Source organism: Schistocerca nitens, chromosome 6 (genome assembly GCF_023898315.1).
Source record: "Schistocerca nitens isolate TAMUIC-IGC-003100 chromosome 6, iqSchNite1.1, whole genome shotgun sequence".
NCBI classification, from domain to species: domain Eukaryota; kingdom Metazoa; phylum Arthropoda; class Insecta; order Orthoptera; family Acrididae; genus Schistocerca; species Schistocerca nitens.
Window position 1 is genome coordinate 328,393,970 of NC_064619.1, and position 12,180 is coordinate 328,406,149.

The window sequence follows — 12,180 nt, forward strand, 5'->3', positions numbered from 1 at the left end:
CCGCCATCTACGTTCTGAATGACATCTCCTTTTCCGTCCCTGAAGTAGGAACTTTTAGTTTTGAAAGCTGTGAGTGTGGTTACGTATGTTGGTGTGTTTCTATTGGCTGGGCCTTCTACAAGAAGGTAACGGCCACTCTGTTCTTTGTGAAAATATTTAATAATCACTTCCCATCAATAGTTGCTAAACCGAATAAAAAGTTAACACGGAACATTTACAAACTGGTGAACCAGGACAGTTACACAACTGTCTTCGTCCTGCTTGTAAATATTCGTTGAGTTGGTTAGTTATAAGAAAAAAGCTATTAAATCACTTATTATGTCGCTGGTGATCACTTCGGTATAATGAAATAGAAAAGAGGATTATGAAGATATGAAGATCACACTTCAGTGTTCCATTGGATCCCTTGAGTAATGAATCGCGTGCATAGCCAGGTTCCAGACAGATTAAAATACTCACTGCTCTTTCTTTCCTGGGATTCTCCCTATTTACGGAGGCTGCAGATGGACACTTGCTCCCCTCGGATTTTCTATTTCATTATCTTCTGTGACGTTCACTACTACTAGCATCACATCATTCCATAAAGGAAGGTGATGTATGCCATTTGCTGGCAACAACATGGATTTAGCTCTGTATATTTGAAATATTTGTGCTTCTTAGTTCGAGGTGGCATTTGCCTAGACAGTGAAGGCGATGATCTAAAACAGCACACAGTCAGGCCAGCGCGTGTACCAGAACAGCCAGCATAAGTTAACCAAAATGACTTTTCACTCTGCAGTGAAGTGTGCACTGAAATAACCTTCCTGACACATTAAAACTGAGGCAGCTCTCACGTCACAAGCAATATTTTCGCTAACGTTTAAACGAAAATGACCACACGAAACTGACGAGACACGGTACAGGAATGAAAAGCCACGGCGCTGCAGCAGATTCACTTGTGTTGAGCGTAAAAAAAAAAAAAAAAGGCTGTAACCACTATCGGACTTAACATCTGAGATCATCAGTCCCCTAGACTTAGAACTACTTAAACCTAACTAACCTAACGACATCACACACATCCATGCCCGAGGCAGGATTCGAATTTGCGACCGTAGCAGCAGCGCGGTCACGGACTGAAGCGCCTAGAACCGCTGTGCCACAGCGGCCGGCGTTGAGCAGTCAACTGATTCAAGAAGATAGGTAGTGTAAAAGAGGCTTTAGTCGGCCCGGCTGAGCCTACATACCCGCTTTGCGCGCCGCGGGCACGCCCATGTGGCTGGTCTTGAGAGCGCCCGTGGCTGCCTTGGCCACAGCCGCCGCCCCCGCAGCCTCTGTCTTGGCGCCGGCCCCACTCGCGCCGCCCCCGGCAGCCGGGACCTTGGCTTCGGCGGCCGCTTTCGACGCCAGCAGCTTCTTGACTAGCGAGGCGCTGTCGACTCGCGGGCCCTGGCCGCCCTCGGTGTCTGCGTCGCCGGCGTTGCCGCCACCGGAGGAAGATGTCGGGTTCCCCGAGGCCTTGCCGGGGGCTTCCGCCGTTGTCGCTGCCGCCGCCAGCTTGGCGGTGGAGGCAGCCGGGCCGAACGGTGGCGCCGCCTTGCTGGAGGCCACGGAGAGGCTGGCGTCGGGCCTTTCGCTCTTGTGCGGCTGCGGCTGCTGCTGCTCCTGGGCCTGCGGTTCGGCTGCGGGGTCGGCCAGCTGCAGGGCGGGCGTCGTGGTGGAGGCCACCAGCGCGATAGACGTGTCGGGCGTGCTGGGCGTGGCCGGTGCTGCGGGGGCGGCGGAGGCGGCGGGGGCAGCAGACACGCTGATGGGCTCTGCCAGCAGCGAGACCGACGCCAGGTGTACCTGGACACGGGGACCATCTTGCCTCATTCTCATCATTCATCTTGTACTGTTTTGTTTCTTTTTAGTTTAATAAGCCACAGCCGCAAAATACTAACGCGAACTCCTTACGAACGAATGGAAAAACTAGTAGAAGCCGACCTCGGCGAAGATCAGTTTGGATTCCGTAGAAATATTGGAACACGTGAGGCAATACTACCCTTACGACTTATCTTAGAAGAAAGATTAAGGAAAGGCAAACCTACGTTTCTAGCATTTGTAGACTTAAAGAAATCTTTTAACAATGTTGACTGGAATATTCTCTTTCAAATTCTAAACGTGGCAGGGGTAAAATACAGGCAGCAAAAGACTATTTACAATTTGTACAGACACCAAATGGCAGTTATAAGTGTCGAGGGGCATGAAAGGGAAGCAGTGGATGCAAAAGGAGTGAGACAGGGTTGCCAATCTGTATATTGAGCAAGCAGTAAAGGAAACAAAAGAAAAATTCGGAGTAGGTATTAAAATCCAAGGTGAAGAAATAAAAACTTTGAGGTTCGCCGATGACATTGTAATTCTGCCAGAGACAGCAAAGGACTCGGAAGAGCAGTTGAACGTAATCCACAGCGTCTTGAAAGGAGGATATAAGATGAACATCAACAAAAGCAAAACGAGGATAATGGAATATAGTCGAATTAAGTCGGGTGATGCTGAGGGGATTAGATTAGGAAATGAGACACTTAAAGTAGTAAAGGAGTTTTGCTATTTGGGGAGCAAAATAACTGATGATGGTCGAAGTGGAGAGGATATAAAATGTAGACTGGCAATGGCAAGGAAAGCGTTTATGAAGAAGAGAAATTTGATAACATCGAGTATAGATTTGAGTGTCAGGAAGTCGTTTCTGAAAGTATTTGTATGGAGTGTAGCCATGTATGGAAGTGAAACATGGACGATAAATAGTTTGGACAAGAAGAGAATAGAAGCTTTCGAAATGTGGTGCTACAGAAGAATGCTGAAGATTAGATGGGTAGATCACCTAACTAATGAGGAGGTATTGAATAGAATTGGGTAGAAGAGAAGTTTGTTGCACAACTTGACAAGAAGAAGGGATCGGTTGGTAAGACATGTTCTGAGGCATCAAGGGATCACAAATTTAGCATTGGAGGGCTGCGTGGAGGGTAAAAATCGTAGAGGGAGACCAAGAGATGAATACACTAAGCAGATTCAGAAGGATCTAGGTTGCAGTAAGTACTGGGAGATGAAGAAGCTTGCACAGGATAGAGTAGCATAGAGAGCTGCATCAGACCAGTCTCTGGACTGAAGACCACAACAACAACAACATAGTTATTTCATCCCGCTCGCCCCACATGGGAGGGGACGCTGTCAGTGGTACTATTCTCCATTTGAAAAGAAATTATAATGAGAATATACAAACAAAGTTTTGAGCATTTTCTATTTTAGAGTAAAAATCAAAGACAGACAGCTAAAAAAGGCAAATATATACACTACTGGCCATTAAAATTGCTACACCACGAAGATGACATGCTACAGACGGGAAATGTAACCGACAGGAAGAAGATGCTGTGATATGCAAATGATTATCTTTTCAGAGTTATTCACACAAGGTTGGCGCCGGTGGAGACACCTACAACGTGCTGACATGAGGAAAGTTTCCAACCGATTCCTCATACACAAACAGCAGTTGACCGGCGTTGCCTGGTGATACGTTGTTGTGATGCCTCGTGTAAGGAGGAGAAATGCGTACCATCACGTTTCCGACTTTGATAAAGGTCGGATTCTAGCCTATCGCGATTGCGGTTTATCGTAGCGCGACATTGCTGCTCGAGTTGGTCGAGATCCAATGACTGTTAGCAGAATATTGAATCGGTTGGTTCAGGAGAGTAATACGGAACGCCGTGCTGGATCCCAACGGCCTCGTATCGCTAGCAATCGAGATGACAGGCATCTTATCCGCATGGCTGTAACGGATCGTGCAGCTCTAAAAAAATGGCTCTGAGTACTATGGGACTTAACATCTGTGGTCATCAGTCCCCTAGAACTTAGAACTACTTAAACCTAACTAACCTAAGGACATCACATACATCCATGCCCAAGGCAGGATTCAAACCTGCGGCCGTAGCGGTCACGCGGTTCCAGACTGAAGCGCCTAGAACCGCAAGGCCACACCGGCCGGCGTGCAGCCACGTCTCGATCCCTGAATCAACAGATGGGGACGTTTGCAAGACAACAACCATGTGCACGAACAGTTCGACGACGTTTGCAGCAGCAAATGGACTATCAGCTCGGAGACCATAGCTGCGGTTACCCTTGACGCTGCATCACAGACAGGAGCGCCTGCGATGGTGTACTCGACGACGAACCTGGGTGCACGAATGGCAAAACGTCATTTTCTCTAATGAATCACGGTTCTGTTTACAGCATCATGATGGTCGCATCCGTGTTTGGCGACATCGCGGTGAACGCACACTGGAAGCGTGTATTCGTCATCGCCATACTGGCGTATCATCCGGCGTGATGGTATGGGGTGCCATTGGTTACACGTCTCGGTCACCTCTTGTTCGTATTGACGGTTCTTTGAACAGTAGACGTTACATTTCAGATGTGTTACGACCCGTGGCTCTACACTTCATTCGATTCCTGTGAAACCCTACATTTGACCGAGCGAGGTGGCGCAGTGGTTAGCACACTGGACTCGCATTCGGGAGGACGACGGTTCAATCCCGCGTCCGGCCATCCTGATTTAGGTTTTCCGTGATTTCCCTAAATCGCTCCAGGCAAATGCCGGGATGGTTCCTCTGAAAGGGCACGGCCGACTTCCTTCCCTAATCCGATGAGACCGATGACCTCGCTGTTTGGTCTCTTCCCCCAAAAACCAACCAATCAACCAAACCCTACATTTCAGCAGGATAATGCACGACCGTATGTTGCAGGTTCTGTACGGGCTTTTCTGGATACAGAAAATGTTCGACTGCTGCCCTGGCCAGCGCATTCTCCAGATCGCTCACCAATTGAAAAGTCTGCTCAATGGTGGCCGAGCAACTGGCTCTTCACAATACGCCAGTCACTATTCTTGATGAACTGTGGTATCGTGTTGAAGCTGTATGGGTTGCTGTACCTGTACACGCCATCCAAGCTCTGTTTGACTCAATGCCCAGGGGTATCAAGGCCGAAGTGGTTGTTCTGGGTACTGATTTTTCAGGATCTATGCACCCAAATTGCCTGACAATGTATTCACATGTAAGTTCTATTTTAATATATTTGTCCAATTAATACCCGTTTATTATCTGCATTTCTTCTTGGTGTAGCAGTTTTAATGGCCAGTAGCGAACATTTTAAAAACACAGCTCAGGAAGATAAAATTCTGATAAAGGCACTGAAGCACTGCAGATTCACTTCAGATCTGAAGGACCTGCACTAGGCTTAGTATTACTGGAGAAGAGAGTAAGTTCCATAGGGCTGAGGGGTGAGGGTAGAAAAATAGGGGTGTCGATGCAGGAGAAATGTGATGAGGTGAATAGTGGGAAATACAGTCGCTGGGAAAGAAAGAGGGTGAGCAGTAATGTGTCAAGTGGGTGGGCTAGTGGTTGTAGAAAGAAAGGGATGGGGATGGATGGAAAGGAAAAGTAGAGAGGAGCTCTGCTGTGGAATGGGATGGGAGGGGAAGAGTTTAAGTTGTAGGAGGGATAAATATCGGGGCAGATCTCATTGTCTGGGAGAGGGAGTTGGTTGAAACTGCGTTGGGATAGGATATGGAATGCGTGTGGGTGTGGGGATAGAAGGGTATATTCGTGAAGACCCGCCAACATACGAGGGTTGGTGATAAGAGAGGAGACAATGGGGTAATTGGAACTTAGTTTGTGGAGAGTACAGGAGATGCGGAGGTGTTCTATGTGGGTGAGGAGGAGTGAGAATTTGATGAGATGTAGAGGAACTAGGTGGGGGAAGGTAAATGGATGCGGAAAGCGAGACGGATTGCATGGCGTTCGAGGATTTGGAGCGACTTATAAAATTTTGGTGTGGTGGAGACCCATGCAACATGTGCATAGCAGAGGATGGACCATGTCAGGATTTTGTAGTAATGGAGAATACTGGAGGGGTGTAATTCCCAATTTCAGCTTGTTAGTAGTTTTAGTGGTTTTCGTCTATTGTGGGCCTTTTGTTGGATAGTTAGTATCCACGTTAGTTTCCAGTCGAAAGTTAGTCCAAGATAATTTAGTGTGTACACATTGTACATTGTCTCTTCTATATCTGCAAGAGTTGCTAAATTTTCTTTGCATAAATTAAAGAAGAAGAAAGGAACATTAGGGGTTAACATTCCGTCAACGGCCGAGGAGGGAAAATTTCAGTGACTGGGGAGGAATCACGAAGGATTTTGCATGGTTCAATTTTCAGAGCACAGATGTTTCATATGCGGTGAGGTAATTTGGCAGTGTAGGTAGTTTTCCAGTATTTTGTGATAACCTAGCTGCGATGACCCCATTCAGTGTAGTGTTTCCTTGTTTTGTTTGCAGATAATGTGAAATTGTACTCTCGAGTGGTACTACAGCTGCGCTCTCCCGCGGTCAAAAGTATGAGCTGACAAAAAAAGTTACTGTTGTGTGGCTCATTCCAAGATGGAAGTAAAATGGTTACCTTTCGATAATTGTGAATTGGTTTTCAATCTGCAGTAAGCAAACTATGTGTACTTTATTTAAACAGATAAGGGCGATAGTCATACGCAAATAATTTGGTTTATTTATTTTGTGAAAAATGCGACGACACGTACCTTTGAAAGTGAACGGTTAGCGTTACGACAATCGGACTCCATCTTGGGTTACTCATTTCAACGACCATCAACGTTGCTCTTATATCAGCTCTACACTTCTCTGCAAGACGCTTATAGCAAATAGTGGAGAAATTATTTCACACAGATACCTGATAATCAAGAAAAAAAACAGGTCCATCATGGACACATTACTCTTTTTGCTTCATACCTTACTACGACAGCTGCAGAAAATAACCGACTAAGGAAGCTGTCTTCATGTGAGACAATTGTCGTCAACACTCAAATTCTGAAGATAAGGACAGATGCAGTAAAGTGAATGATACTCTGTGTTCCGAAGTTACCTTACCGCTACTGCAGAATAACCTTGCAAAATTACCTTCCCGTGTATGCTTCAAGGTTATGTACAATTATGAACAGTGTCAGTAATAAGAAGAGTATAATACGTTTCTAAAATATGGCTCACATATGTAGTTAGTTAATAAAATTAATTGCAACATATTTCATTATTTTGCTCCAATAAAACAATACGTTTGTTTGAAAATACTACCATATTACCTTACCTTACCCTATACGTAAATGACGTTCCACTTACTATTCGTGAAGCAGAATTGGTACTACGAAGATTTTCTGCATGGCCATCTTCACTGCAGCTGTTATAATCAATTATAAGTGGGTTCTCCCTCTTAAGATCACTGCAATTAATTAAACTGTATGCTACATCAGACTTGTTTCGCTTTTTTTTTCAATGTATGGTCATTTTCCAATGTATAGTGATTCCAAAAATATGTAATCGAATTATGTTTGTATTTTTGGTTATAATAGATTAAAAAGAAGAACTACTTTTATTCACAAAGCATCTTCTGTGGTCATTCTGGAGATACTGATAGGTAAATACCCTGAGGCGGCAAAAGTCATGGGATAGTGAAATGCAAATATACATATGCCGGTAGTATCGCGCACACGAGGCATAAAAGGGCAGTGCACTGGCGGAGTTGTCATTTGTATTCAGCTAATTCGTGTTGAAAGGAGTCCGACGTCACTATGGCCGTGCGACGGGAATCAACAGATTTTGAACGAAGAACGGTAGTTGGAGCTAGACGCATGGGACATTCCATTTCGGAAATCGTTAAGGAAATCAGTATACCGAGATCCTCAGTGTCAATAATGTACCGCGAATACCACATTTCAGGCATTACCTCTCACCAAGGACAGTGCCGTGGCCGACGGCCTGCTCTTAACTATCGAGACCAGCGGAGTTGGAGTAGAGTTGTCAGTGCTAAAAGACAAGCAACTCTGCGTGAAATAACAGCAGAAATCGATGTCTCACGTTCGACGAACGTATCCGTTAGGACAGAGCGACGAAATTGGGCGTTAATGAGCCATGGCAGCACACGACAGACGCGAGTGCCTTTCCTAACCCGACATCGCCCGCCCCACCTCTCCTGGGCTCGTGACCATATCGGCTGGACTCTAGACCACTGGAAAAGCGTGTCCTAGTCAGATTTTAGTTGGTAAAAGCTGATGGTAGGTTCAAGTATGGTACAGACCCCACGAAGCCATGGTCCCTAGTTATCAACAAGGTACTGTCCAAGATGATGATGACTCCACAATGGTGTGGGCTGTGTCTACATGGAATGGACTGGGACCTCTGGTCCAACTGAACCAATCATCGACTGGAAACGGTTATGTTCGGCTACTTGGAGACCATCTGCCCCCTCATGAACTTCATGTTCCCAAACAGCGATGGAATTTTTATGGATAACAATGCGCCATGTCACCGGGCCATTTTCGCAATCATGGACAGCTATAGAGGCAGCATGGCTCAATATCTCTGCAAGGGAGTTCTAACGACTTGAGTCCAAGACATGTCGTGCAGCTGCAATACGCCGGCCAAAAAAAGAGCTCGGTCACGACATTAGGGCCGGCAGCTGTGACCGAGCGGTTCTAGGCACTTCAGTCTGGAACCGTGTTTCTGCTACGGTCGCAAGTTCGAATCCTGCTCCGAGCATGGATGTGTGTGATGTCCTTAGGTTAGTTAGGTTTAAGTAGTTCTAAGTTTAGGGGACTGATGACCTCAGATGTGAAGTCCCATATTGCTTAGACATTAGGGGATACCTCGTGACTTTTATCACCTCAATGTAATCTGGGTACATCTTACACGGGGACCACACTTGGAAGGTTCAGTCACTATTATCACCTGAGTTCACATTTGGTATGGAATACGAGATTTTAAAAAAGTATTGGATTTTAAACAGGTATAGAATTAATCCGGCTTTAGAAGTGGAAATTATTGAATGAAATTGCAAACGGGGGCTATTAATTAGTCCAATACGTAAAATTAATAATTTAAAGAAAGTAGAAAGATCGAAAGTTGCAACGTTGCCACCAAATGGCGCGGTGGCGATCGAAATTCGTATAATAGTACCTATCTACTACAAAAATTGCCTAGCAATTCTAAACTTTGTATACCGTATAAATCTCTGCAGTATCTCGAAACATATCAAAAATATGTTGTAAATTTAATTTTAGCCCACACTGCATTTCATAAGGGAACCAGCCGTTACGGATTGTTGATGAATTATACCATCAGCCACAAATACTTTTAAAATGCTATATTTCAATGTCAAACCGGTTTCGGGCATTCCACGGCCATGTTGAGATTGCTAACGTTTCCGAGTACGTTGTTTTCGTCAGCACCTTGCCGTGTACTCCTGCGGTATCTCTTTGTCTTGCTACAGTTTTTACGCTTTTTCAGGATAATACAAGTAGTAAGGTGTACTACTCTGGCAATTCCGAGGCAATCGCAAGAGTAGTTTTACGCGTCTGTTACGTAACTGATGTCTCTGTGTGCAGGTGCCGGACGTTACTGGTGTTCTGGCTGTTAGAATTCGAGCTTTGTAAGACGATCGTGTTTGACCTGACGGCTCGACTCCCGTTCAAACTTTCATCTTGCTACGTTAGCAACGTGTCACCGCTCCGCAGTTTAACTGCCAAATGAGGTCTGCCTCTGTGTCGAAGCGTCGAGGTGCAAAATAGTATAAGGGATTTCGCAAATCACGACAGGCATACATTTTCGGGAATGATCTATGCGTTTCTTTACTTACTTGTCGACAGCTATAAATACGTTTGTTCTAATAATTAAATTTAATTAAAAATAGTAAGTAGTCAAATAACATGAAATTTAGTAAAACTACATGCAGGTACAAGTGCTTTTTAATTGTATTACCTCTCAAATATCATGTAAATTAAATAATATGACCAATGATGAAAAACATAGATTAAAACTTAAGTTCTGGTCGTCGCCATATACAGATTCGCCTCGCAAAGCTGGAACGCTAACCACCAGAAAACCTCGAACCCTAACGTCCGGCACCGTTCACAGATACACTATGAGATAAAAGTATCCGGACACCTGACTGAAAATGACTTACAAGTTCGCGGTGCCCTCCCTCTGTAATGCTGGAATTCAATATGGTGTTGACCCACCCTTAGCCTTGAAGACAGATTCCAATCTCGCAGGCACACGTTCAATCAGATGCTGGAAGGTTTCTTGGGGAATGGCAGCCAATTCTTCACGGAGTGCTGCACTGAGAAGAGGTATCGATGTCGGTCGGTGAGGTCTGGCACGAAGTCGACGTCCAAAACACCCCAAAGCTGTTCTATAGGATTCAGGTCAGGACTGTGTGCAGGCCAGTCCATTACAGGGATGTTATTGTCGTGTAACTACTCCGCCACATGCCGTGCATTATAAACAGGTGCTCGATCGTGTTGAAAGATGCAATCGCCGTCCCCGAATTGTTCTTCAATAGTGGGAAGCAAGAAGGTGCTTAAAACATCAATATAGGCCTATGCTGTGATAGTGCCACACAAAACAACAAGAGGTGCAAGTCCCCGCCATGAAAAACAAGACCGCACCATAACACCATCGCCTCCGAATTTTATTGTTGGCACTACAAACGTTGGCAGATGACGTTCACCGGGCATTCGCCATACCCACACCCTGCCATTGGATCGCCACTTTGTGTACTGTGATTCGTCACTCTACACAACGTTTTTCCACTGTTCAATCGTCCACTGTTTACGCTCCTTACTCCAAGTGAGGCGTCGTTTGGCATTTACCGGCGTGGTGTGTGGCTTATTAGCAGCCGCTAAACCATGAAATCCAAGTTTTCTCACCTCCCCCCTAACTGTCGTAGTACTTGCAGTGGATCCTGATGCAGTTTGAAATTTCTGTGTGATGGCTGGATAGATGTCTGCCTATTATACATTACGATGATCTTCAACTGTCGGCGGTCTCTGTCAGTCAACGGACGAGGTCGGACTGTACGCTTTTGAGCTGTACGTGTCCCTTCACGTTTCCACTTCACTGTCACATCGGAAACAGTGGACCTACGGATGTTTAGGAGTGTGGAAATCACGCGTACAGACGTATGACACAAGTGACACCCAATCACCTGACCACGTTCGAAGTCCGTGAGTTCCGCGGAGCACCCCAATCTGCTCTCAAATGTTCAAATGTGTGTGAAATCTTGTGAGAATTAACTGCTAAGATCATCAGTCCCTAAGCTTACACACTACTTAACCTAAATTATCCTGAGGACAAATACACACACCCATGCCCAAGGGAGGACTCGAACCTCCGCCGGGACCAGCCACACAGTCCATGACTGCAGTGCCTAAGACCGCTCGGCTAATCCCGCGCGGCCCAATCTGCTCTCTCACGATGTCTAATGACTACTGCGGTCGCTGATATAGAGTACGTGGCGTTGGTATCAGCACAATGCACCTAATACGAAAAACGTAAGTTTTTAGGTGTCCGGATACTTTTGATCACATAGTGTACATCAGTTACATAATAGACGCGTAAAATTCTCTTGGGATTTTCTCGGAATTGCCGGAGTAGTGCACCTTACTACTTACACATTGTGTTGTTTTAATGGTCTTCTAAAGGTGTATAAAGTTCGACGGAAATCTGTGATCCCAATGTCGTTTCCTCCCCTTCTGAGACAGCAAGACCGCTGAGGAATAACGGAGCTCCAGGTGAAAGCGGAAGGCTGTAGGGGCTTTCGTGCTAACTGCCATGGCCACGCGAGTTGCCTTATCCTCATCTCCAGAGTTCTCAGAGATTTCAGTCGCTCGAGAAATACCTTCCTCGTGATAAGGCACGTCAACGTCTTCGACACGCACCGCTTTCGTTCTACTCTCGTAATAAATTGGGGAACCTTCAGTTCCTACCACTTTTATGACGTCGTCACGGTCAGAGTCATTTTTAGAAGGTAAAGAGAGCATTTATTTTAGGCCATCTCTGACAACCATTTCAGTCTTGCCGTTGATCAAGACGGACGTAAGTATCAAGACGATAACCACAAAAGTCCAAGTCCTCTATTCTGTTTACTGTTGCTTGCTTTAGCCATGTAACTGGCATAAGCCTACATGAGTTGACGGGTTTCGTCAGAATTTCCATCGTCACAATGGGAAACTTTTACTCCCTGTTTAACGTAATGCGTCATTATTCATGTAAATTGGAGAGACATAGTCAGATAGATAAAATGTCAACATTTTGGATCAGTTCTGGAACTGGACTTTACATCTGC

At 45.5% G+C, this 12,180-nt stretch overlaps 2 protein-coding genes across 2 annotated transcripts in view; both read right to left on the bottom strand.

The window, feature by feature from the left end:
- The window catches only part of LOC126262863 (uncharacterized), a 523,085-nt gene extending 521,383 nt beyond the window's left edge, over positions 1-1,702 (bottom strand). Inside the window, exon 1 of the mRNA XM_049959729.1 lies at positions 1,224-1,702. Within this exon, the coding sequence (XP_049815686.1) occupies positions 1,224-1,251 (28 nt within the window). The 5' untranslated portion in view covers positions 1,252-1,702. The remainder of the gene's footprint in view (positions 1-1,223) is intronic.
- Positions 1,398-12,180, bottom strand: part of LOC126263346 (spidroin-1-like) — a 46,375-nt gene continuing 35,592 nt past the window's right edge. Inside the window, exons 4-5 of the mRNA XM_049960434.1 lie at positions 1,495-1,824; positions 1,398-1,442 (exon numbers count right to left, since the gene is read on the bottom strand). Of these exons, the coding sequence (XP_049816391.1) occupies positions 1,398-1,442; positions 1,495-1,824 (375 nt within the window). The remainder of the gene's footprint in view (positions 1,443-1,494; positions 1,825-12,180) is intronic.